The sequence below is a fragment of the Pelecanus crispus genome, chromosome 1 (assembly GCF_030463565.1).
Source record: "Pelecanus crispus isolate bPelCri1 chromosome 1, bPelCri1.pri, whole genome shotgun sequence".
Classification (NCBI taxonomy): domain Eukaryota; kingdom Metazoa; phylum Chordata; class Aves; order Pelecaniformes; family Pelecanidae; genus Pelecanus; species Pelecanus crispus.
This window is the reverse complement of record NC_134643.1, coordinates 165,494,382-165,522,371: the sequence shown is the minus strand read 5'-3', so window position 1 is coordinate 165,522,371 and position 27,990 is coordinate 165,494,382. Positions and strand designations below refer to the sequence as shown.

The 27,990-nt window shown below is 41.4% G+C and overlaps 1 protein-coding gene across 3 annotated transcripts in view; it reads right to left on the bottom strand.

Moving 5' to 3' along the window:
- NALCN (sodium leak channel, non-selective) overlaps nucleotides 1-27,990 on the bottom strand; it is a 251,379-nt gene that overhangs the window by 209,806 nt on the left and 13,583 nt on the right. For all 3 annotated transcript variants that reach the window (XM_075712454.1, XM_075712463.1, XM_075712470.1), the window contains exons 3-5: nucleotides 8,599-8,682; nucleotides 6,874-7,013; nucleotides 5,917-6,045 (exon numbers count right to left, since the gene is read on the bottom strand). In XM_075712454.1, the coding sequence (XP_075568569.1) occupies nucleotides 5,917-6,045; nucleotides 6,874-7,013; nucleotides 8,599-8,682 (353 nt within the window). The remainder of the gene's footprint in view (nucleotides 1-5,916; nucleotides 6,046-6,873; nucleotides 7,014-8,598; nucleotides 8,683-27,990) is intronic.

Below are 27,990 nucleotides of genomic sequence, written 5' to 3'. Positions count from 1 at the left end.
AGGGATAGAAGTTAGGCTTTTCTTTCCCTGTCTCCAATCCCTTCCTCCTTTTTAAACTTCTGCTCTTTTCCTGCCTTCCAGTTCCTCACCCACCCTCCACAAGTTCTTGGAAATAATAAAACAGCTGAGATGATAGCTTCAGTCTGCTCGTAAGTATCTCAGGATGAATACTCCAGCATTTCCCAGACCTTTTTGATTTGCAGTAATCCAAGGGACTGGGACAGGAATCAAATTTAGACATCACATTCAGCTTCCAGAAAGCATTACAAAACTGAAAACAGTCACCTGGTTTTCCAAACAACATATGAGATAGATCACTCATGGAAACAGAGCTGAAGTCTCTTTTAGAACTTCTTTCTTACTATCTCCTGTAACTGTTTGCACATCCAGAAGTGACTCTTCCTCACAGCGTTTCCAGGCTAAGGTAGATGTACTGCTCAGTGACAACTGCTGTCTAACCTGTGAATGTCAGGACATGCACAGACTTCTCCATTGGTTGTCTGGCTTCCTCTTGCAATATAAAGAAGAGAACTTTTCCAGCTTCCTTTCTATTCAAAAAAGTACCTGATTGCCCACCTGGCAGATTCAATGGAGAGCACTCTTACAATTCTGTTTTTCTAGTGATTTCCCCCAATTTTGTGATAAACTGGAAGGTGTCCTGACTTGTGGCATCCTGGCCTCCTGCAGGTTTCCTGTGGAAAGTTCAGTACTCCCCAGGCCCTAATTCTGTACAGCTATTATAAGGTAAAAATCTTGTGGATAAATATAGAACTTCCTTGAGTTGTGGCAGTTGTAGAGATGAGGCAGTTATGTTATTCAATTTCTTGTATTTATAGTCAAGCCAATTTCACCATAGTCTGTAAAATCCACTCCAGCTTACTCAAAAGGAATATTTACTAGCCAGAGAAGGAGAAGAATCCCATAAAGGTTGACAGGCTGAGCAGAAGCTCAATAAACTTTGACGTCTTCACTGGGACAAAGAATTGTGTAAATCTGAATGGCTCAAAAAAAAATCTTAATACAGGTAAGCATGTGTCATTACTGAGACAACAAGTGCTGAGGTTATTGGGTTCCAATCACTCAATTGCAGATCTTCATTAAAAGGTCACCTTCTCACTCAAAATGGAGCTGGGCAAACAAAAACACTGGAAAGCCTGTGTGAAATGAATCAACAGACCAATTGCTTTGGATAACTGTCTATGTAACAGTTCTAGACAAAATTAGGATTTTTCCTGAGAAATCACATGCCTCCTGAAAGTGGGGAGAGTCTGTCTACTCCTGAAGACTGCTTCTCTTGGGCACCAATACTGGCCATCACCTCAGCACTCTCTTGCATCCTTTTGATAGGATCTCATTTGGACTGAATTATTTCCCTTTTAGTCTGATGCTGTATTTGTCTTGATTTCGGTTGGGGTCTAAACAACATCAGGCCTGGAAAAGTAACATTTCTTCTATTTCTCTTCTCCCTGACGAGTTTATACTAGAGACATATCACCATTAACAGAGATGGTGAATAAATCCCAAAGGCAGTATCAAAGAACTGTTAGTTGTTCAACTAGCATCAATAAATTAATATGCCCTGTTAAAGAAGTCCTGTTACGTTGATTTTTTAAGCTTGGTCTTCGATTTCTTCCCTTTCTCAGAAATCAAATTACTCATTCATATTTTCCCACTGCTGATGTGAGACAGTATCTCGAATCCCTTTTGTTCTTTTTAATCATATTTATTTCCTCTATTAGATACTGTGGTGAACTTTCAGCTCCAGAGTCTCTGAAGCTGTTTTCTGACATTTTTGGGGCCTATCCACAGACAGATGGAAAGATGACCAAGAACCTCTTAGATATTTCTATTACTCTGTAATTATTTTTCTTATCTATTTTCCTGGGCAGTTCCTACTTTAAACAAGAAACCTTGCAAAGAAGGATTTTAAATTGACTGCCATGGTAACAAGGCAGACAGGTCTACAGAAATACTCTTTCTATACCCTACTGAAAGTGTTAAAAAAAGACCCTTAAAGAATGACTTTGGGAGAAGAAATAGATAAGTACTACATTTTATGGCAGTTAGCCATATTAGCCTTCCTCATTTTGATGAGGGAAGGCTTCCTTTCCCCTAGCTCCCATGCAGGCTGAGAATTACAAAAGGAAAATTTACTGTTGTGGAATAAATATAATCTAATCATGCAGTATGAAAGTATTTTTGTGTCATCAAACATGTCTTGGTAATAAAAATAAAGAAAACACTCAGTAGCTAGTGTGTGAGGATATATAAAACACTTTTAACAGAGCCAAAGCAATGGTTTGAAAATAATTTCTCTCTCCTGTCCTTGTGGAAGTACCTTTTGTATACTGGAGGTGCTCAAGAGTAAATTACAGTAGATTTGGGAACACAATCTATTTTCCCCATATGTGTTCACTTCTTTGAAATTAATCTCAGATATAACAAAATAACCTGTCAAACTGTTTATAATGTATGGACTTATCTAGATAATTGGATTACATATACATTACATCCCAAACATACTGTGTGTCTTTCAGGCAACTAAAGAAGATCCATACTAAGGAAATCCATCTAATATACCACTTACTGGCAGAAAAAAGATATACCACTGGGAGAAATCATCAGGGAAAAGCTGTGACAGCATAGCTGTAAAAAGATAAGTAATAATCACAAAGGAATACTGAGTGAGAAAATTGTCTAGGAAGAAGACAGTGTTCCTTGTAGGGAGAAAAAAGTCTGGCAAAATAAAGATTATAAGAATGAGAGAAAAAAGATTTATCATCAAACATCAACAAAAAACTTTTCAGCCTTTGGAAGGAAGTCACATTTTGCTGATTTCACATATGGAATGAAAAACTCAGACTGCAGTTAGCTCACTTCAGTATTTCTGTTTGTCAGAGTTAACATCAGAAAATGACTGAGGAGGTGGAAAGACAGGAGGTCAGGCAGCGTGGGCGTCAAGAAGGATGGAAAGATAAAAGAACTTGCAGCAGTCAAAGAGGCAATGAGTGTCTGATGAGGCTGCCACGTCCTTTCAAATAAAAAAAGAATAGCAAGATTTTAAGACGCCGTTTTCAAAAGACACTTGCCTCCCTTATAACAATAATTCAGAAGGCAGTAGACTTAAAAAGAGTGATTTCTAAAATTTCTGAAATAGAAGAAGTCTTGACCTCAATAATAAGACTTTACCCTCGCTGCTTGCCATAGAATTCTGCATAATACAAGGCAAATCACCTAAAATTAAAGTTCTCACAGGTGGCCACAAATTGGATGCTTTTCATTTTCTAATCTTGACGTTGGAGCCTGAGATCGGGTTTGCAGAAATACTGAGTATTTACAGCTGTGGCTCATTAAAGACTCTGAAGTTATTTAAGGCCAACTACAGCCAACTTTGGCCACTCCCTATTGCCTGGAACAGAACCACCTGAGACAGACAGACAGACAGACTGACTCAGCTTCTGAGAGGAATGTTTAATCCTCATTATAAAGTTGAGAAATTGAACCTTAAAGACAAAAGTAAAATTTTCTAGGCAATTTTTGTCCTTTTGTGCTCTACTACATCTCAGCTAATAAACTCTCCTGGATTCAGAAGTGGCATGTCACCTCCTTTCTAACTACATTTTGGACCAATGTCTGCCTCTAAATTGTCCTCTTTTGGCACCAGAACTGTTACTTCTTTCTCTATATTTATTCTCTCAGCCCGTGGTGGTTGTTCTTACAAATTCTGCAGCCAGCTCTGGGAAGGGCAGCCCTGCCCTATGCAAAGAAGGCACAGCCTAACTCTACCCAAAGCTTCTGCACTGCATTCCTCAAAAATTAAAAAAGGATCAGATATGTATAAGTGTTCACAAGGTATAATGATGAATGTTATAGACAAGAAGAAGAAATAAGTGTTTTCAGAGTAGCAATGAGCAGTATGCCAAAAGTGAGGTGTAAGGCCACATGTCAAGCAACAAAGAAAAAATGTATTGTTCTTTGTGTGAGCACCATTCATTTGTCAGAATAAATAAGGCAGCACTTCTAGGGAAAAAGTGTTTTTCAGTGTTAACTGTAGGCCTCATATACAACCATGGGAGCCATTAAAAGGTACAATTCTGGTTTGGAGATGGCAGAAGTGATTAATTACTTTCTGAAGGTACCTATCCCAGATACCTAAAAAGTAACTTAAAGTAGATTCCAAATTTTTAAACAGCTAAAAATATATACACTTGGTGATAATGAAAGAAAAAGGAATTAAGGCTAGAAGGTCAACATCAAGTCTAAAACTTCCTTAATTCTGCATGCTTGACTTTTCCAACTTTAACCCATTTTAGACAGATTTTTATTTTATGTACTTGATGACCCTTTTAACCTATCTATGTAATTCAGCTTTTCAACAGCCTAAAATTGAGGTGTTTCCGTAAAGATTCTTTTTTTGTTTTTTAACTAATGCAGTATTCAGAGAGCAACCCCTACAGAAGAAATTAGACAAAATTTTTACGGGCAAACTTAAAGTTGTAACTTAACTTTCCATATTGCAAACATTACTATGTCCCACAATGTTTTTCGGCTGATTTCAGGGAAAAACTGTATTCAGTGACACAAGAAATTATATGATGCCCAATTTTCCCTGTGTCACCTATTCCATTTCTTGTTTTTCCAAACAACATAGGTAAATCACAGAATCACAGATCTTCTCATTACCACAAACAAATCTTTCACAAACATTTTTTTCTCCATGTTTATGGGAAGCTGTAAAAAAATCTGTGCTATAACAGTTTTCTCTTTTTTAAAAGAGGAAAAGTCAGAAGGAAATATCTCCTTTCCAGTCTAGGTGAAGATAAGCCCCATATTTTACTATAGTATTGATTAAATAAATAAGACAATATCCAAAAGTCAATTTTTTCATTTAACGAAATACCGTATAATGTCTAGCATATTCTAAAATAATTTTGTAACCTTTTTTGTACCTGACACTTTTAATAACATCATTTTATATTTGATAGCTTATAGGCCCTAGTTTAGAAAAATATTTTAACACAGAGTTTTGCAATGATCACATTTTTTTTATTCAGCACTGTGGCAGATTAAGCGGTGTTTTGCTTTATTATAATGTCTACTCATGTTCTGACAAATTCAATACAGAAATAAAAAGATGAAATTTTGACTAAAGCAAAGGCTACAACTCCAGAGCTAACATTTCCCTATCCAAAGAAACAGGGACAAAATGAAGAAATAGATGTAATAGTGGTCGAGCATACAGTCAAGCCCTCAATTCAACAGGACATATAAGCATATACTTACCTGTGAATTTATGAGCCATCCCAGTGACAAGAGTCTATACTGTACTTCAAGTTAATCTTGTGTTTAAGTATGTGCTGAATCAAAAACATGATGTATACTCAATCAGCAGTGTAAAATATTAATCATAAGTATTTTCCAAAAGCTCGGTAAAAAGGGTCTTTAAATCTGACCCAGTGACTGGGTCCCAGTGACCTCTCAATCCAGAAAGGATGTGAGATTCTAGGGGTAGTTCTGCCCGATACTTTAGGTCTGTCCCCACACCCAGACCTTCTAGGAAAAGATGGGAGAATACAGTTGAAAGCTGATGAATCATCAGTAACCTGAATCAGCTGCAAGTGGCAATGCTCCTCCTAAAGCTTACTCTGCTCTCCTGCTCTCTCACCCCCTCACACACATACACAGTCACTCACCCCCTAACTCAGATTGCAGCCCAATGCCATAATTTGTAATCTTTGTTGCAGTTAAAATTTGTATTTTTCATAATTCCTAACATTTCTGTTTCCCCAATTTATCTTAGTGTATTCTGGTGGACTACTTTTAATCTATTAAGTCAATTTACACCCAGTGATGCTAACAATTATACATCTGCACAGAAAGAACAGCCCCACGCCATGCCTGCACAGGCTAACTCACCCTGGCTGCGTGTCGTCGGTCACGCAATGGTACGTAAAAGTTCCAAACATCTGCACTCCCAGGATCCCATACAGTAGGAGAAAGAACAGAAGGAAAATTGAAACACTCCAGATTTGCTCTCCGGAACGCCTGGCAAAAAGATAAATATGACACTGAATGCACAGGCAATGTGAAGCCTTCTCTGAAAAGCTCCAGAATAGAAAATACGCTCACACAGAGAAAGTAGTATTTCATCCTGCAGAAAACTTGTCCTTAAAACTGATCTCTCACTCTGTGCAGAGACAGAAAAGGGAGTCATGATTTTTTCTGAACTCCTAACTTAGGGTAATCAAACCAGCTGTGAACAACAAAGGGTGGAACAAAAACACCCCAAATAAAATGTGTAATGTCTAGCTTTTGTAAAATAGTATCTTATGATTTATACAGACAAGATATGATGCTGAAGTCAAGCTGATACTAAATAAAGACCAAAAAACTCTTTCACATTACCATTACATGGCTTTTGCCATTACATGCTGTATCAAACATACTTATATGTGTTTGCTTGCATGTAAGCATCTCTGTACATATACCAATACATGTACACTCATAACTGTAATGGTTAGGGCATGTGCTCATGTATTTTTATTTACGAATATGACCCTACTAAGAGTGTTCACCTTGATTATTAAGTCCCCATATTAATGGAACAGAATTTACTGCCATTGGTTGAAAATTGCTAGCTACAGTTATTAACAAAATGCTTTAGCATTTATTTAAATATTTATCAGTTTTGATAATTTTCTAGGAAACTTGATGATTCATTGAATATGGAAAATAGCAAGAATTTTTTGGCCAGAACTAAAACTCAGGAAGGAAATGCCCATTAAGCATGAAGCTTCTCTGAGCTGTACAATCAGTCTTCTAAGTCAAACCTCAAAGGCTCTCTTTTGTTCTTCAGATAACAGACTTACTTACTTCAAGATATTTGTTATCCTAGTTCTTGGAAGCTCAAAACGAAAATATATCCGGAATGCTCGAATCATTATGAGTGGTCGTGGAATCCGTAACATGCCCCAGGGTGACATCTGGTCAACTATTTCAGCAATTTCAAACACCTGCAAATAAAAGAACCAGTTCTTCTTGATGACCCTGTCCTGTTCCTGTATTAATTTATGGAACTTCTAAAACTATGAACACTATACATGATTTTTATTCTCATTTTCAATCTTCTCTTGGTTTATTTTATGGTTCATTTTAACCATGTTTTTTAAAAGAAAAGTCTTAGCAAATCCTTTAATCCATTTCTAAGTTATCCTAATGAAATTCCAAAAATATACTCTGCCTGTGTTCATAATGCTTCTGTCTCAAACAACCCAAGAAGGCTGTGCAAGCTTCTGTTAGCTGCCTGCTTCTGTGCTAGTCCTACCCCACAAGTTCCCCACAACTTCATTAAAAGTGAGTAATTTACATTTCCAAATATGAAAATCAGTATCTGTTAATGTTTCACAGCACTAAGGTTTTTAATATGATATGGAAGTACATATACACAGATTGCCTTATGAGTTGCAACATTATTATAAATTCTCCATTTAATTCCAAGTGCATGAGAAAACTGTACATGTTCTTCTACACTGCACTTAGGACACAAAATTCAGCCAAGCCACAGACCAGGGAACCGTTTCCTTAATACATTGAGAGATTAGGCACTCCATAAAGACTATTTAGCTTCATAACCGGGTGGAAATGTCTCATTTTAATCCTTGTCTATCACTCTCTAAGAATAACTGCTTAAATTAATATTTGCTCAAAATACTAAGAAAATGGAGGGGGAACTTGGCAACGCATAAACTGGTTAATCTGTGGTGCTTATCTGTAACGATCAACCTTCACTCTACATGTGTACATGGCATACCAAAGTTTCCCCTGTGTATAACGCAGAAAATGACAGTGTGTCTTAAATTTATCGGAAGTGGATGTTATGCCTAGCAGCAATCACTATAGAACTTTCACAATCCTTATACTATTGCAGGCCCAGTCTCATAGACTTCAATCTGTTCTTACCCCCCAAAAAATAGCTATGGTTAAGGACTGATTGGTTTGCAGGACACAATTTGACCTGTACCTTAACACTCTACGCTTTTTTGCAACGTGTCCAAGTTCCATTCTTTATGAAAATTTATCAAATTGTTTCCAAATGTATTTAATACTATTTTTTTCCATTGTGCTTTACCTTGAGTTTTGGAAAAGGTTTGGTTAGGTGTGGGCCGTATTACATGAACCCCCTCCACTCACCATATAAATATGCCTACAGCATGGCAAACATATACCATTGGAATCATTCTCCCTTTAGTTGCCTAAGCTGGTCACCATGCCGTCCTACTAGACTCAATGGAAAGAGATGAGCACAACCATCATATGGAGTAACAGATAAAGGACTCTCTGAAGATCCTTCTCTTGCCTTTTGACTATGCAGAGGGTTTATGGTAACAAGCTTCAGCTTAATGTATAACATCTCAATAAGAAAAATTCTACTACTAATGTAGATACACTGCAATGTGCACTTATGCAGCTATTGAATTCAGCACAGCTTTTTTAAAAACAATTTGACCCATACTTTCACAACTTGTAATTACTTGGTTATGACATATATTTTTCACAATTAAGGAACTATTCATTGCAAAAGGTGAGTGAAATAATTACCTGTAAAACCAGTGACACCCAAAGACAAAAGACCATGAATCCATCAAACACACACCAACGATCCTTTACATAGGAGCTATCACCCTACAAGAGACAGAAAAGCTAAGAGGTAAATTGTTGTTGGTTTACTGTCAGGATTTACAAATATCATAAACAAAAGTACTTGGAAGAAGAAGTCTTCTCTGTACCACTTTTAAAATGCCACTTTTGAAAGACTCCAAAAACCTAGCATCTGAGCTAGAATATGCTGGAAACATATAAACACATCTTCTGGGTGAATAAATGGTAGCTTCCTTCTTGTGCGGGACTTCTCAGCTTGTGACAAAAAGAACTTATAGAGACCTATTATTCACACTTTGATGTAAATCAAAAAACACACAAAAAAACCCCATTGGACTCACTTTTCCACTGCATTGCCCATTACAAAATACTTGCACAGAAAAGTAAGTATAAAATGCTAGCAATCTAGTATTGTGCCGTTCAATTACTTCAATATTGTTCAACAGCTTCAATTAAATCAGTATCATTTTACATTAATTTTCTCATAAGTTTTCAATCATTTTTCATGCTCAAGAAAAGCCTTGCCACTTCCAAAACACTGGATAGTAACCACCATCTCATCACAGTGTAGGCTTTCAAGTTTCTTTGGTCATTTCCTGAGCAACTCTTTACCATCTCAAAATGACAATTCATTCTTCATACTTCATTAATAATAGCTATGGTGAACTCTTCAACATTGATATTATTGGCACTCCATTAATCATCTAGCACGAGGATTCAGAGCATACCTTTGCACTACTGAATAAAAAAAAAAAACTCAGGAAAGAAAACTGAGCACTAGATCCTTGATGACCCACATGCCTTCCTACCTGTCCTCTGGCTCTGCTTTAGACTTCTTCAACTAGCTCTCTAAAGTAACACCTGAGCATGGTTTTGGTGATAGTCCAATCCAGAGACCACTCCTAAAAGGCAGCATGGACAAGACTGCATCCAAGCTCAGTTTCCTTCGTACTACACTATTCTCAACCACTGCTCCAGTTTGCATACTTAGATATCCTCGTGTTTCACGACGACTTGCAACACAGGCCCTCCACTGCAAGCTATAAAAACACTTCTTTGGTGGGCTGCTAATGCCTTACACTTTACTTCAACCACTGAACTGAAAAAAATCTACATTTATTAGGTAGATTACGGCTCAGAGTTAGATAGTTTCGTGTACCACATGGAGCGCAGAGGAAGTTGGGGACCAAATGCATATAAATAGATGCAGGTTGTTGAAAGGGAGACTAGATAAGACTAGACCCAAGGAAAGTGGATATCCCAGTTTCATGTTGTATAGCAGTAAAAACATATGCAGAGACATTGGCAGCGTACCTCAGGGCACATAAACACCCCTTTCCAAATGAGGTTTCTCCTAACAGATTGAACATACCCTCCCCTGCCTTATACATTATCTGGTTCCTTTTCTCTCTTTAATGTTCTTCCAGATACAAAATACAGTGTTTGACATCCACTTTTCACAGGTATAATTGGGGAAAAAACTGTTCTCGGGTCTCAGGAATCTTGAAGACGTTACTGGACTTGGTCTGCTATATGATTCCTGGCTTGATACTCATTCTTTCTTATCTCAGTGATAGTTATTTTAGTCAACCTGTACTTGTTTTTAAATGTCTCAGCATTTTCATTGATTCTAAAAGCACAGACATTTTGTTTTAATCTAATATTTTCAATGGCACACACTATCCTAAAAATGATTTATCATTCCTTGCAGTAGGTGACAGCAAGATATATTGTGTAAATAGAGCAAAATATGGTTTTTTTTTTAAGTTTTATTTCAGTTGCAAATATCCTTCAGGGCAGGACTGAAGAAAGTAAGGATATAAGGAAAATACAGTAAGTGATTTTCAAATCAGAAATAAAGGACAGAGAACTTCAACGCTATTTTCAGATGGAGGATTTTCTAACACATGAGGATGTTAAAGTTCTCCTCAATCCAAGAATTAAGGGGAGGAAGACTGTAAATCAGGGAAGCAACAGAACAGGAACCTTTGCATCATAATTTTACCCTGTCCTTCCTGAAGAAAGTAGACTTAGTTCCCTAAGTAAAGTTTGAGCTAATCAGAAACTCTTCACTCAGGGCTGAACAAATTCAGCTGTTTCAGTTGTTATGTTCAGTAACTGTTAAGCAGATACTTGTTATTTCTCTGCGGAGATCAGATACCAATACCCTAAATCTCTTAGGCCTCTCTTGTCTCCCCATGTTCCCTCCTAGTGAACAAACCTCTGCTGAGATTTGTATCAACGTACAACTTGAGTCCTTCAATTGTGGCTCTGAACAAAGATGCTGATTGGTCTTTCTCTCACTGAAGAACACTTTGAAACTTACTTTTCTTCTCTTAAGCACCCTTTGTCTAAAGCAAAAAGTTTTCCCTGAGTTGTACTGTACAGATCTGAGCATGAAGTTGTGCGGGAGTTCCTGTATTCACCCTCCTCTGAATAACCCGTCAAGTACTCACTAAAAGCCAAATCTTTTTTTAGAAATTGCTTTTTCTCTCCACAATACATGTGGCATGATTGAAGCAGCTCTGCTGTTTTCTCCTAACAAAGGAAGATGTCGTGACCCTTTCCAGTCTTCTCACCAGCCAGGCTGCTCCACCACCTCACTTCTCCCATTGTCACGTCAGGCCAGCTTCCCCAGCCACATCCTCCCTGTCAGGGAGGCTTTCAGTGGATCACCCACAGAAACTTAGGGCACCTGAATTACATCTGTAAAAACTACTCATTTTGGGGGAGGTTCTGGCCCTTTCTGCTTTGCATGTAGGGAGGCTTTGGCTAAATCCTTTTCATGTTTGTCATCTGGCCGGCAGTGGATGTGGAGGGGAATCTTTAATGCATTTATACTGTGTATTAGCACATGGGATATTATTTGGTGTTGGAAGCATTTCTAAGGCAGGACAACCTGCTTAATGTGAAAATCAGAATATACTTTTTAGTATGAATCTTGATATTGACTTCTAGTGCTACTTCCATGAAAAATCTAATTCTGACTAAACACAGGCTAGCACTCACATATTAATAGCATTGAACAGTAAGTTTCATTCACATTTGAAAAAAGCCTGGGGCTGACATTCTGCACTCACAGTCAATGGAAGCCTGTTCTTAGACTTGGAAAGGAATACAGATACATGAAATTTAAATACATCTGGTGAGTGACATCTTACCTAAAATAGCTGAAGTATTGCAATGTGTTAATCCCTGACCCTTTTTTCATCATGTCTGCCGAAATTTGAGAATTATTGATGAGGTTTGTTTTACCATTTTTTTGTGAATGCACTATCCCAGACTATTTACATTATGGCTTATAAATCTTTGAAACATGATCTAAACATTCACAAAAGATGAAGGATTAGTACTGTAGACTAGAAGCCTCATGCTGAGACCAATCCAAACCTCTTAAAACTCATTAAAGTTGCTGACTCCCTACTGCCTACAGTGGACAGCAGATTCTTTAATGTGCACAGCAAGTCCTGAAAGCTTCTCCAGCAACATGACTTACAGTCTATCTAGACAACAAAATTATTTGCGTCTGACAGGGCAGTGGATGCTAGTCCACTTACACAGTCCACAACAGGAGGCTTGGGACAGCCTTTGGAAGGGTTTTGCAAAGTAAACCGTGCCCTCAATGCCTCTCCCAGGCAAACTAAGGGGCGCCGCTCAAACTCAGTGGACTAGCTAACTAACCAACAGCTATTAAACACAAAGCATTTTAAGATACATAAAAAAATCTTAAGTCCAAAGCAGCAATACTGCTTAGCTGTTAGATGGATCAAACTTTTCTTTCTAATTAGAGGCCTGTTCGTTATTTTGCAATATCCTTCTTAGTGTCCCCAGTTTCTTCTAATATGCTTCTGTCTTTTCCCTCAGTATTTATTTACGACAGGTCAGCATCACTGTTAGGCTAGTACAAAACCATGGAAATGGCTTTCTTGGTAAACCACAAATGTGGAATGGATCAAAAATCTGCTTCTCTCTTAGAGATGCTAATCTGAATTAATCTGAAATTTGACATCCCAAAAGAACAGACAAGCTTGACATAACAGTCTGTAATTAAAATATTCTCTGCCTTATAAGAACTTAACTCTCTATGACCATGTTGCCATAACAAAGGCGGGGAAATCGACCGGCCTGGCTGAATAGGGAGCTTTTGCGGGGACTCAGGGAAAAAAGGAGAGTCTACCGCCCTTGGAAGAAGGGGCGGGCAACTCAGGAGGTGTACAGGGATCTTGTTAGGTCCTGCAGGGAGGAAATTAGAAAAGCAAAAGCCCAGCTAGAACTCAATCTGGCCAGTGCTGTAAAAGACAATAAAAAATGCTTTTATAAGTACATCAGCAATAAAAGGAGAGCCAAGGAGGTTCTCCATTCTTTGCTGGATGTGGGGGGGAACATTGTCACCGAGGACAAGGAAAAGGCTGAAGTACTTAACGCCTTCTTTGCCTCTGTGTTTAACAGCCAGACCGGTCATCCCCAGGGTACTCAGGCCCCTGAGCTAGAGGATAGGGATGGGGACCAGAATGGAGCCCACATAGTCCAGGAGGAAGCACTTAATGACCTGCTACGCCACCTGGACGCTCACAAGTCTATGGGGCCGGATGGGATCCACCCGAGAGTACTGAGGGAGCTGGCGGAGGAGCTCGCCAAGCCACTCTCCGTCATCTATCAGCAGTCCTGGTTAACAGGGGAGGTCCCTGATGACTGGAGGCTTGCCAACGTGACGCCCATCTACAAGAAGGGCCGGAAGGAGGACCTGGGGAACTACAGGCCTGTCAGCCTGACCTCGGTGCCAGGGAAGATTATGGAGAGGTTCATCTTGAGCGAACTCCACAGGCAAGTACAGGTCAACCAGGGGATCAGACCCAGCCAGCATGGGTTCACGAAAGGCAGGTCCTGCTTGACCAACCTGATCTCCTTCTATGACCTGGTGACCCGCCTGGTAGATGATGGAAACGCTGTGGATGTCATCTACCTGGACTTTAGCAAAGCTTTTGACACCGTCTCGCATAATATCCTCCTCGGGAAGCTGGCAGCTCACGGCTTGGACAGGCATACTCTTCGCTGGGTAAAGAACTGGTTGGGTGGCCGAGCCCAGAGAGTTGTGGTAAATGGTGTTAAGTCCAGTTGGCAGCCGGTCACGAGCAGTGTTCCCCAGGGCTCTGTTTTAGGGCCAGTCTTGTTTAATATCTTTATCAATGATCTGGATGAGGGGATCGAGTGTGCCCTCAGTAAGTTTGCAGACGACACCAAATTGGGTGGGAGTGTCGATCTGCTCGAGGGTAGGGTGGCCCTGCAGAGGGACCTGGACAGGCTGGACCGATGGGCCGTGGCCAACTGTATGAGGTTCAACAAGGCCAAGTGTCGGGTCCTGCACTTCGGTCACAACAACCCCATGCAACGCTACAGGCTTGGGGAGGAGTGGCTGGGAAGCTGCCTGGCCAAAAAGGATCTGGGGGTGTTGGTAGACAGCCGGCTGAACATGAGCCAGCAGTGTGCCCAGGTGGCCAAGAAGGCCAACAGCATCCTGGCTTGTATCAGGAATGCTGTGGCCAGCAGGAGCAGGGAGGTGATCGTCCCCCTGTACTCGGCGCTGGTGAGGCCGCACCTCGAATACTGTGTCCAGTTTTGGGCTCCTCAGTACAAGAAAGACATTGAGGTGCTGGAGCGTGTTCAGAGAAGGGCAACAAGGCTGGTGAAGGGTCTGGAGAACAAGTCTTATGAGGAGCGGCTGAGGGAACTGGGGTTGTTTAGCCTGGAGAAGAGGAGGCTGAGGGGAGACCTTATCGCTCTCTACAACTACCTGAAAGGAGGTTGTAGTGAGGTGGGTGTTGGTCTCTTCTCCCAGGTAGTTAGCGATAGTATAAGAGGAAATGGGCTCAAGCTGTGCCAGGGGAGGTTTAGGTTGGAAATTAGGAAAAATTTCTTTACGGAAAGGGTGGTCAAGCATTGGAAGAGGCTGCCCAGAGAAGTGGTGGAGTCACCATCCCTGGAAGTGTTCAAAAAACAGGTAGATGTGGCACTTCGGGATATGGTTTAGTCTAGTCTGCCTTTGATTGGTTTAGTGTGGACTTGGTAGTGTAGGTTAATGGTTGGACTGGATGATCTTAAAGGTCTTTTCCAACCTAGACGATTCTATGATTCTATGATTCTAAGACCTCAAGTTCAGGATAAGATCTTAGCGTTTCTTTATGTATTCAAAAACAGGACCAACAAATAAATCTCCCTTCTCCCTACATTCTCCTTATTTCACCATTTTTTGCCTAAATTTAACACCATTACATTAACTGAGTACAATGTATTAGCTCATTTCTGCATTTTTTGTTTTCACATGCAATACTAATACCCCCAAAACAGCATTGAGATGCTGGAAGACACATTTTCTCAACTGTATCCAGCACATGAAAGATAAAACACCAATTGCCAGTATTAGGTGCCCTAAACAGTCATTACACAAGCTGACAGAAAAAAACAATTTTCTAAGACCTAACTCATTGGAAATGTGAGCCAATACAAAATACAGACAGAACCACCCACAGAAGTTATAACACCTGAGGTAGTCACTCTGTGAGAGCCATTACAGTTTAACTTACACCAGAAGGGAAGACTAGCCAGACTGTAATTTTTTAACAAAAGTTTATTCCGTTATCAGCCTTGCTGAAAACAAAATACTTTATGAAATCAACATCCAAATTGCATAGAGCAATCTGCTAGAAGATTATGTCTGCTAATTTTGTTAAGGTATTTCAGTATCTCATTGGTAAGGCAGACAGCTTAGCTAGATGATAACAGAGTCATCCCCTAGGTCATTTCTGCCCTGCTTATCTCTTAACATCTCAGGAGCACCTCAGGATGAACAGTAAACTCCTGCAAGTGAAAAGCCTCCTCTGCCTCCATGCTTGCCTTCAGGAGTTTCTCTTTCTCTCTCACCCCTGACTACAACTTGTTCTCCAAATCCTTCCCTCCTGCCTCTTTCCAGCCGCCTCTGTGGGAAAGCTAAATAAAAGAAATGATATGACGTTTGCTCTGACTAATCAGATTTATCATCTGTCTGTCATTAGAAGAACCTTAGTCTCCCACTTTTCCTCACAGTCGCTGACAAACAGGATAGCTGAAAGACAGTACAAACGCAAAGAGACCAGCAAGCTCATTAACAACTAGTTACTTTGCTATTCTGTCATGGTCACTGGATCCTGCATGTGGTGGTGGTAAATAAAGCACATCAACAACTCTAGCAAATTCTTCAGATCACCCTGTGGGCTACTTTGTGTAGCACTACAAATAAGCATTAAGGGGTGGAGGCTGACATTTACTGGCATTTTAGGAGCAGCATAAATGCACAGGAGGAAATAGAAAAAAATAGAGGGAATCAGAATTCGGGAGTTATCATCTTTTCCCCCTCTGCTATGCTCATTATAACACAAAAAGAACAAGCTAGAAGAGAGGGCATAGCTGAGTTAGGGAAACAAGACTCACCCTCCCTCCCGCAAGTCCCTTACTCCACACAAACACCATAGGGCACGGAGGTGGGAGTGGGACAGGAAATGAAATCAGAGCTCAAGGGAGCACCTTGCCTAACCTCTCTCCCCGCCCCGCAAATGCAGATAAAGATATACATACACACACAGAAGGTATGTATCTCCTACATGTACATGTACATCCCCTATGTTTCTGGCTCAACTTCAAACTTTCCCTCTTTCCTTAAAAACCTGCAGTTTACAGGTCTGTTTAGTAGCAGAATGACGTGGACAATCCAGCTCAGCCCCCAACCTGTCAAATAATTTCAATATTTTCCTCTCACAGAAAAGAGAATGAAGAGATACAGCCTAATCAAGAAGAAGATCTGCCTCTGGCTTCTGTTCTCAATTCTCCTCTTCTGTCCCTCCAAAATAAAACTATTTCTCAAATGCGCTCATGTAACGGGTAGACATGGCACTCTGGGACATGGTTTAGTCTAGTCTACCCTTGACTGGTTTAGTGTGGACTTGGTAGTGTAGGTTAATGGTTGGACTGGATGATCTTGTCGTGGTTTAGCCCCAGCCAGCAACTCAGTACCACGCAGCCGCTCTCTCACTCCCCCTACCCCGATGGGATGGGGGAGAGAATCGGAGGAGTAAGAGTGAGAAACACTCCTGGGTTGAGATAAGAACAGTTTAATAATTGAAATAAAGTAAAATAGTAATGCTAATAGTAACAGTATAATAATGGTAATAATAATAATGATACACGAAGCAAGTGATGCACAATGCAATTGCTCACCACCCGCCGACCGATACCCAGACAGTTCCCGAGCAGCGATCGCTGCTCCCCGGCCAACCCCCCCCAGTTTATATACTGAGCATGACGTCATATGGTATGGAATAGCCCTTTGGTCAGTTTGGATCAACTATTCTGGCTGTGCCCCCTCCCAGTTTCTTGTGCGCCTGGCAGAGCATGGGAAGCTGAAAAAGTCCTTGACTAGCATAAGCAGTACTCAGCAACAACTACAAACATCAGCATGTTATCAACATTCTTCTCCTACTAAATCCAAAACACAGCACTATGCCTGCTGCTAGGAAGAAAATTAACTCTATCCCAGCCGAAACCAGGACAGTATCCACCCCTTATTCTATACCATCTACGTCATGCACAGGCCCTCCCCTTTCCAATGTGTTCCAATTAATCACCACCGCTTTCCTTATCTTGATATACACACAGATATCATTCCCTTCGTCTATGGCCCATCCCTCTAAAATGTCCATTGAGTTCATTTAGCCCATGACTTTGGTTTCCATCTGTTATCACAGTCTTTCAGAGCAGGAGAGGTGGTGTGCAGTGTTGGACTGTTGCATGCTGAAGTCAGTTCTCATTCCAACATGGTTTCATCAAAGTTCATTTTCCTTAGGCTGGGCAATTCTTACTGCAATACCATTGATGTGGCATATAGCAATCATAATATATAGTATTATATACTTAATATTAACCTACTATATTATTATATTAACATGCAGTTAAGAGATAACATATAGTTAAGAGATAACATACAGTATTATAAAGCAATTAATATTATACAATTCAGTTCATTGGCTATTTTCACCCAAAATCAAATTCCCTTGAGGTACACATTGGGCTTCCCCATCCTTTCGCATCACCCACCAAGTGCACCCAGGTCCTTGAGCAAAAGCAATCCCACGAATGGGTTTGCCTTTGCCAGAGGGGGAAGTAACCCAGACTGTCTTCCCCAGCATATTTTTCATGTGCACTACAGGAACTTTATCTCCTTCTACAGTACGTAAAAGTTTTGATTGGGCAGGGCCAGCTCGATTGGCAGATCCCCTGGTGTTGACTAACCAGGTGGCTTTTGCTAAATGCGTATCCCAATGTTTAAACGTCCCACCACCCATTGCTCTCAGGGTAGTCTTTAACAATCCATTGTATCGCTCAATTTTCCCGGAGGCTGGTGCATGGTAAGGGATGTGATACACCCACTCAATGCCGTGCTCTTTGGCCCAGGTGTCTATGAGGTTGTTTCGGAAATGAGTCCCGTTGTCTGACTCAATTCTTTCTGGGGTGCCATGTCGCCACAGGACTTGCTTTTCAAGGCCCAGGATGGTGTTCCGGGCGGTGGCATGGGGCACGGGATATGTTTCCAACCACCCAGTGGTTGCTTCCACCATGGTGAGCACATAGCGCTTGCCTTGGCGGGTCTGTGGGAGCGTGATGTAATCAATCTGCCAGGCCTCCCCATATTTATATTTTAGCCATCGTTCACTATACCCAAGGGGCTTGAACTGCTTGGCTTGCTTGATTGCAGCGCATGTTTCACACTCATGAATAACCTGTGCAATACTGTCCATAGTTAAGTCCACCCCTCGATCACGAGCCCATTTATACGTTGCATCCCTTCCTTGATGGCCTGAGGCGTCATGGGCCCACCGAGCTATAAATAATTCACCCTTATGTTGCCAGTCCAAATCCACCTGAGCCACTTCAATCTTAGCAGCCTGATCTACTTGCTGGTTGTTTTGATGTTCTTCAGTGGCCCGACTCTTGGGTACATGAGCATCTACATGACGAACTTTTACAACCAGGTTCTCTATCCGGGCAGCAATATCTTGCCACAATGCGGCAGCCCAGATTGGTTTGCCTCTGCGCTGCCAGTTGCTCTGCTTCCATTGCTGCAGCCACCCCCACAGGGCATTTGCCACCATCCATGAGTCAGTATAGAGATAAAGGATTGGCCACTTTTCTCTTTCAGCAATATCTAAAGCCAGCTGGATGGCTTTCACCTCTGCAAACTGACTCGACTCCCCTTCTCCTTCAGCAGTTTCTGCGACTTGTCGTATAGGACTCCATACAGCAGCTTTCCACCTCCGATGCTTTCCCACGAGACGACAGGACCCATCAGTGAACAGGGCATATTGCTTTTCATTTTCTGGCAATTTATTATACAGTGGGGCCTCTTCAGCACGTGTCACCTCCTCCTCTGGTGATATTCTAATGTTTTTTCCTTCTGGCCAGTCCATGATCACTTCCAAGATTCCTGGGCGACTGGGGTTTCCTATTCGAGCCCGTTGTGTGATCAATGCAACCCACTTACTCCATGTAGCATCAGTTGCATGATGTGTAGAGGGGACCCTCCCTTTGAACATCCAGCCCAACACCGGCAGTCGGGGTGCCAGCAGGAGCTGTGCTTCAGTACCAACCACTTCTGAAGCAGCTCGAACCCCTTCATATGCTGCCAGTATCTCCTTCTCAGTTGGAGTATAGCGGGCTTCGGATCCTCTGTATCCCCGACTCCAAAACCCTAGGGGTCGACCTCGAGTCTCCCCTGGTGCTTTCTGCCAGAGGCTCCAGGTAGGGCCATTCTCCCCGGCTGCAGTGTAGAGCACATTTTTAATATCCTGCCCTGCACGGACTGGCCCAAGGGCTACTGCATGAACTATCTCACGTTTAATTTGTTCAAAGGCTTGTTGTTGCTCAGGGCCCCATTTGAATTCATTCTTCTTCCGGGTCACTTGATAGAGAGGGCTTACGATCTGGCTGTAATTTGGAATATGCATTCTCCAAAACCCCACAACGCCTAAGAAAGCTTGTGTTTCCTTTTTGCTAGTTGGTGGGGACATAGCTGTTATTTTGTTGATCACATCCATTGGGATCTGACGACGTCCATCTTGCCATTTTATTCCTAAAAACTGGATCTCCTGTGCAGGCCCCTTGACCTTACTCTGTTTTATGGCAAAACCAGCCTTCAGAAGGATTTGGACTATTTTCTTTCCCTTCTCAAAAACTTCTTCTGCTGTGTTGCCCCACACAATGATGTCATCAATGTACTGCAGATGTTCTGGAGCTTCACCCTGTTCCAGTGCTGTCTGGATCAGTCCATGGCAAATGGTGGGGCTGTGCTTCCACCCCTGGGGCAGTCGGTTCCAGGTGTACTGAACACCCCTCCAGGTAAAAGCAAACTGGGGCCTGCACTCTGCTGCCAAAGGGATGGAGAAAAATGCATTAGCAATATCAATTGTGGCATACCACTTAGCTGCCTTTGACTCCAGTTCATATTGAAGTTCTAGCATGTCTGGCACGGCAGCACTCAGCGGCGGTGTAACTTCGTTCAGGCCACGATAGTCCACTGTTAGTCTCCACTCCCCATTAGACTTTCGCACTGGCCATATGGGACTGTTAAAGGGTGAGCGAGTCTTGCTGATCACTCCCTGGCTCTCCAGTCGACGAATCAGGTTATGGATGGGAATCAGGGAGTCTCGGTTGGTGCGATATTGCCGCCTGTGCACAGTTGTGGTAGCGATCGGCACCTGTTGTTCCTCAACCTTCAGCAACCCTACAATCGAAGGGTCCTCTGAGAGACCGGGCAAGGTGGACAACTGTTTAATTTCCTCTGTCTCCAAATCAGCTATACCAAAAGCCCACTTATACCCTTTTGGGTCCTTGAAATACCCTCTCCTGAGGTAGTCTATGCCAAGGATGCACGGAGCATCTGGGCCAGTCACAATGGGGTGCTTTTGCCACTCATTCCCAGTTAGGCTCACTTCAGCTTCCAGTACAGTTAGCTGTTGGGATCCCCCTGTCACTCCAGAAATACAAATGGGTTCTGCCCCTCTATAGTTTGATGGCATTAGCGTGCACTGTGCACCAGTGTCCACTAGAGCCTTATACTCTTGTGGGTCTGACGTTCCAGGCCATCGAATCCACACAGTCCAGTAAACCCGGTTGTCCCTTTCCTCCACCTGGCTGGAGGCAGGGCCCCTCTAACACTGGTCACAGTATTCGTTGTTCACTTCCTGTAAATGTGAATCAAAAGTTCCCTGATCAAGGTCGGAAGTAAAATTAGCCCTCTTACTCTGTCTCGGGAACTGCTCACTGGAAACTGGAGCTGCAATTTTCCTGGGAGAACCGCCTTTTCTAATAGTTTTTCCTTGCAATTCACGCACCCGTGCCTCTAAGGTTGAGGTGGGTTTTCCATCCCACTTTCTCATGTCCTCTCCATAATCACGCAGGTAAAACCACAGGGTGCCCCGTGGTGTGTATCCTCTATATCCTCTCTCTTGAGCATAGGGGCGTTGACTCCTAATGGCTGAGACACTGGTCCGTGCAGGTGGGGAGTAGGACAGATCCTCTCTGAGTTGTTGGAACTCTTGGCATATTTTTTCAGACAGTTTTTCCACAGCCGAGACACAGGCCCGTAGGGAGGAAGAGAGCTTTTCTTCGTAGTCCCGGAGTTGTCTAGCCACTTCATCCACCGTTGGTGCCTCGTCGTCTTTCCAGGCTAGTATTGCCAACGAGTTAGAATACGATGCTGGTGCGCTCCGTACCACCTTCCGCCACATGGATTGTGTGCACCTGACTTCATCTGGGTCTTTGGTTAACCGCTCATCATTCAGGTCACTGTAAATCACCTCCAGCACGCCTAATTCCCTCAGGTACTGAATACCTTTCTCTACGGTGGTCCATTTGCTTGGGCGGTATAAAACATCCTCCTTGAAGGGATACCTTTCCTTCACGCTTGACAGAAGTCGCCTCCAGAGGCTGAGCGGTTTTGCCCCTTTTCCAATTGCTTTGTCAATGCCCCCTTCCCTGGAAAGGGATCCCAGCTGCTTGGCTTCCCTACCCTCTAAATCCAGGCTACTGGCCCCGTTATCCCAGCATCGGAGCAGCCAGGTGATGATGTGCTCGCCTGGATGACGACCAAAATCTTTTCGCATATCTCGCAGCTCACTCAGGGATAGGGATCGGGTGGTCACCATCTCATTTATGGGTTCTTCCTCCTCTGGTTCTCGTGATGGCCCTGGTTCATCTTCATCCCTTACTAAACGAACTGATTTCCTCGTGTATTTTTTCTTCTGTATAGGGGCAACTGATACCGGCGCAGGTTGGTTCTCTGGTTTAGCCGCAGTGTCTGTCACTGGGGTTTGAGTAGCCGCAGTGCTCATGGCTGTGGCTGGAGTAGCCACAGTGCCTGGGGCAGGGGTTTGAGTAGCTGCAAGGCCTGTAGTGGGGGTTGGAGTAGCCGCAGGGCCTGTAGTGGGGGTTTGAGTAGCCACAGTGCTTGTTGTTTTGTCATCAGATCCAGAGACCTTCTCTTTCTTTTGAGGGTACTGATTAGCGTTGACCACGGCTCGATAGGCATGGGCCAGTCCCCAGCATGTTGCAATGATTTGTGTCTCTCTGGAGCTACCAGGGTGACAACATACTTCTTCCAAATACTTTACTAATTCTTCAGGATTCTGCACTTGTTCAGGGGTGAAGTTCCAAAACACTGGAGGTCCCCACTGCCCTAGGTACTTGCGCATACGTTCCCACACACCCTGCCACTCATAACTATCCAGCCTTGGGGTAGATCTCTGGATGGTATTTTTAAACTGCTTACTGACCTTTATCAAAATGGAAACAACATTCCCAAGAATTATCAATAGAAGTATCTTAACTGCCCAGGGGTGTTCAAGATACAGGAAAGTTGTTGTAATGAAGGAGGAAACATCATAGAAGAAAGCAGCAAAGGTGCCATTCTGTATTTCCTCCACAACAAGCCTCTCAGAGTAAGAAGTATAATTGCTAACTCTCTCTATGAGGTAGTACCCGAAGTACAGTAGTGACTTCTGTATGAAACCCAAATACCAAAGAATGCTCAAGGTCAGGGTTTTGATAAGGAGCCTCCCAAGCAAAAGATCATGAATCACTGCAGAGCATAGCACACTACACAAACTGACAGCAAGCTTTAACGCGTGCTGCAAAAAAAAGAACATGGTGCAGATCAGAAGAACTAATATCGTGACCGGCAACTGTTAACAGACTCCTTAATACACTCTGGTTAATCTGTTGTTATCTCAAACCCTTCGTGCCCCACGTTGGGCGCCAAAAAGGACTGTCGTGGTTTAGCCCCAGCCAGCAACTCAGTACCACGCAGCCGCTCGCTCACTCCCCCTACCCCGATGGGATGGGGGAGAGAATCGGAGGAGTAAGAGTGAGAAACACTCCTGGGTTGAGATAAGAACAGTTTAATAATTGAAATAAAGTAAAATAGTAATGCTAATAGTAACAGTATAATAATGGTAATAATAATAATGATACACGAAGCAAGTGATGCACAATGCAATTGCTCACCACCCGCCGACCGATACCCAGACAGTTCCCGAGCAGCGATCGCTGCTCCCCGGCCAACCCCCCCCAGTTTATATACTGAGCATGACGTCATATGGTATGGAATAGCCCTTTGGTCAGTTTGGATCAACTATTCTGGCTGTGCCCCCTCCCAGTTTCTTGTGCGCCTGGCAGAGCATGGGAAGCTGAAAAAGTCCTTGACTAGCATAAGCAGTACTCAGCAACAACTACAAACATCAGCATGTTATCAACATTCTTCTCCTACTAAATCCAAAACACAGCACTATGCCTGCTGCTAGGAAGAAAATTAACTCTATCCCAGCCGAAACCAGGACAGATCTTAAAGGTCTTTTCCAACCTAAACGATTCTATGATTCTATGTGTCAAACATTAGCCCCCTTCTTCCTTCTTCAGAGCTTTGCAACTCCTCAGATGCCCTGGGGACCAACTGAAGTGGGACCTCAGACAGACAGACAACTCTCAGTTGCACTACCTACTTTAAGTCCATCTTCTACTCTGCATGACATAAAATTCAACCTGAGGCATTTTATTATGCAACAACCAGCAAAATATATACTACCCATATTTTAATGCAAAGTACTTCTGTGACTGTAAAATGATGATCCATTCAGGAAACAAAGGAAATTGTGGATTGCTTAGCTAAGACCATGTTAATAACCAAAGAAAAACTGGCGTATTTTAAAATGGGTGGTCACCTCCAAGTTAGCCCTCTGCAACAGTGATAGTATCACTTCAAAATGAACCAACTTTTTTTTTTTTTTAAAAGGTCTGTTTGGGAAAAAAAGAAACAGTAAAGGGGGACACAGCTTCTCATTTCTCTGTCTTCTTTTTCTCATAAAGTGTCTTCATTCACAGTGAAGGAACTTATTTAAAATATATTCACATAACAGCAATTGATTTGTAACAGCCAATGTAGCTAGAATTGCTGTATGAAGCTTAACTCTAAATGGTTATAGTGGGTGTAGTATCACTTTATCATCACTGAGTTAAACTTCAATTTGTAACTACTCATGTATTGTACTGAACTGCTCCATCATCAGATGCTTCCAAGTAACACATTACATAGTGCATAATTTATCTTTGTCATAACATGTAATATAATATTTATAGTAATCTTGTAGTCTACGCTAGGAAAACGTTGGAAAAATCACTTGATGTTACAGCACACAAAACAAATTTAGTCTATTTATAATTAAAAAAATGAAAAACAGCTCTTGCTGGTCCTTTGGATTAGAGGGTGATTCCGTGCATGTTACAGACACACAACACACACAGTTCCAATCTATCATTACAAAAAAGCTAAAATCACTACAGAACCACATCTTCATCATTTGCAGTAATTAAAAAAAATAGATTTTTAAGTGAATTTGTTGAGATTGTCAGATTACTTTAGGAATTACCAATGAAGATGTAAGGCTATTTCGTTCATTAAAGAACAGTCTCAAACGTATTCTTAAGGTGCGCTAGATTTTTGTTAATTTATGTAATTAACTTCACCAAACTTAGTATTCATGTTTCATATTGTAATGGGAGGTTTTTAAACTATAGCATTCACTATCTCATTTCCTGTTTCTAACAGAAAGAAAAAAAAAAGCACCAAAAAGCCTGTAAAAGAAGAAACACTCCTGGCTGTGAAGAATCAAGACTTTCAAACAGACAAACGAGGACCATTTTACTTGCTAAAAATCCTATAACAGTGTTTGCTGTAAAATAACGGGTGGGGGGGGGGGGGAGAAATTGGGAGAAATTAAAAAATGGTGTCTTAAATCAAAACTGTTAAAGAAAATTTAAAACCAAAACAGAAACAAACATGAAAACATTACACAAAGCTCCCTTCCTCAAGTACAAAAAGTATCAAGGGGAATAACCATTTCCACAAAATGATGGTAAGGAATGCCTCACCTCCTGTACACCTCCCGTATCAGCCAAATCACTGTAGAGCACCTCAGTTCAGCTGAGTGACAAGTAATTCAGATTGTCCACTATTCAGAGCTGTCAGGCACAGCCTTGATATATAGCCAACAGAGGACAGATACTAATACCTTCTTATCGATACCCAACAGTAGGTATGGCTACAGAACATGTGGGGAAGAGGGCTTCGCTGGTGTATTACATTGCTGCTTTCTTGATACACCATTTTGCCACTGCAGTTGGGTGCCAACATGCCCTGCAGAGAGATTTTATGGGTTACTACACTGAAAACCTGAATTCCATTTCCCTCTCCATCTGCTCATTAGCCAACTGTATTCAGTGCCATAAGTATTGCCTTATTAGCTGACTCGGCTCCCTTGGATGTCTTAAGGGTTCAGCAAATCTAAAAATGGCTGATCAGGAGGAGGATTAACAGGATCCTCCTATCTGGAACAGCACTCACTGCTTCCAGGAAGCGCACAGGATACAAACCTTCACTGTGAGAACAATTAAGCATCGGAACACATTGCCCAGACAAGTGCTAGCATCTGCCTTGCTGGAAATATTCAAGGCTCAGCTTGACAGGACCCTGGATAACCAAATTAAGGCGCTGCTTTGAGTAAGAGGTTGGTCCAGACCATCTTCCCAAGTCCATTCGAACCCAGAATTTTCTCTGGTTTTGCGCATCTAAGACAATCTCCTCAAGATGCCAGTTCCTTGGGGTAGACCCCAGTTCTACATCTAGTTCCACATACACAGATGTCTGCTCATGCTTGGAAGTACTCTGCAGCCTTGAGAAGGCAATGTTGGTTAAATGTAGCTGTGCTTCATGCAGCAGTATTCTGCCCTCTCCCTGCTCCAGTGTTTATGGTGGATGCAATGGACAGAATGTTTCAAGGTGAAAGCTTTCACTCCAAAGCATCAAATATTGCCTGGAGATTGAATAGGGAGATTTGATAGGCAAACAGTCACATCTACCATGACAAAACTCAGATTTATGATCATCATTCATAGCTCTCCTTCAACAGAAAAAAGCCACAATGATGAAAGCTGAAATAGATAAGAGGAGGCACTTTTCAGAAAGAGGGTTTTCTTATTTGGTAATTAGCATTATTAAAAGCTGGAGAATCCATTTAATACCATAGAGATGAGAAAGTTGTTTATTGAAACAACAATCTTAGTATAGCTGTAAGAAAGCAATATTTATATTAGTGGTGGAGAACACAATACTCTGAAATGAAATTTTACATTCGGCTTACTGTCTTAAAGATCCCACACAAATTTCATCATTTTCATGAAAATACAGCTGCACAGAAATGTTCTTATCCCCTTCCACAGGGATTTGGATGTCATTAAGATTTTTTCATCTTGATGTCTTGTTGTACTCTCTCAAATTAAGAGAGAAGACAACATGGGCATAAATAAAAGAAAATAAAATAATAAGATATTGTTTAATTATAGCAGATTTCCCTGAAAATACAAGTTTCAACACAGGAAGGCACATTAGGGATGAAGTTCCCTCTCCTCTTACGAGAATACATAACATGTTATCCAATATGTTGATTTCACAGCTATCCCAGTATACATGTAATTTTACACTGACATGAAACGATACATTAAAAATATCCCTTGATAATAGCTGCTTTCTTGAAGAAAAACAGTAAAGTAATTCTTGAAAGTGCTATTAGAAAGGGAAAAAAATTAACATTACCATAAAGTTCTGTTCATCTAATTGGTCTGTATATTGAAAGAGCAATTTCTAAATACATTATGAAAGTCAGTATGTTGTATATTTTTTCTTAGCAACTTTAAAGTTAAATTTTGATCACCATGGTAAGACACTAAGTATTATATGGACACAGAATCATAGAATCATTTAGGTTGGAAAAGACCTTTAAGATCATCCAGTCCAACCATAAATCCATGCCCAAAAATACTTTCTCACTAAAAATCTCTATGACCCACTGACTGGTTAGAAAAATTACCATTTTTATTTAGAACTACTGCCTATGTAAGTTCACTAAGTAACTTAAATGCCTTTGATTTTCTAATACTCTAATGCAAAAATGGTGCAAAAAGCCCCACTGTGTAATATGAGTCATTACTTTCCTGTAATAAACACTCCAACAAAACCAGGCACAAGTAACCATAGAAACAGGTGCGTATATTCTAGTGCCATGGTCTCTAACCTTCCCTGGCCCACAGGCAGTAACACCTAACTAGCAGCATGCTGCAGGCAATTTTGTATTTGCTTTCCTCATGATAATCAGTTTTAATTTTTTTAATTTCCTGTGACTGGAAACAGCATCGGAGCATTTCACTAGCAACATGATCCCAGTAGACTGGGAACAGATGTCCTTGCGATGGACATACGCACTTAGCAAAACAGCAACGGACAAACACAGGAAAAAGGTGAGAAAGAAGAATCAACTTTTGTAGACTGAATCTCTTATTCAAGTAACAGATATCAATACTGTTTGCTATGAAATAATATTTTAAACTAACAATCACAGCTGCCAACTCCAAAATACTTCAGTATTTTTTAAGTTAAATTTTAAGACAATTTGAAATAATATACTTCTGGCCAACACAGAATAGCGTGGGACCTGCACGACACATCTAGGTTTCCAACAGCATTATACATAGTACAGAATTCTATTTTTTTAATATAGATATGTAAAATAATGTCATAAGGACAAATAATTTTCACCTTATAATCCCAAGAAGTAGAGTCAAAGGGGAAACTCAAATCTTAAATCAACTGGGTCTTTTTTCATGTTTGTTCTTGTAAGCTTTTTACTACCAAAGGTAAGTAGT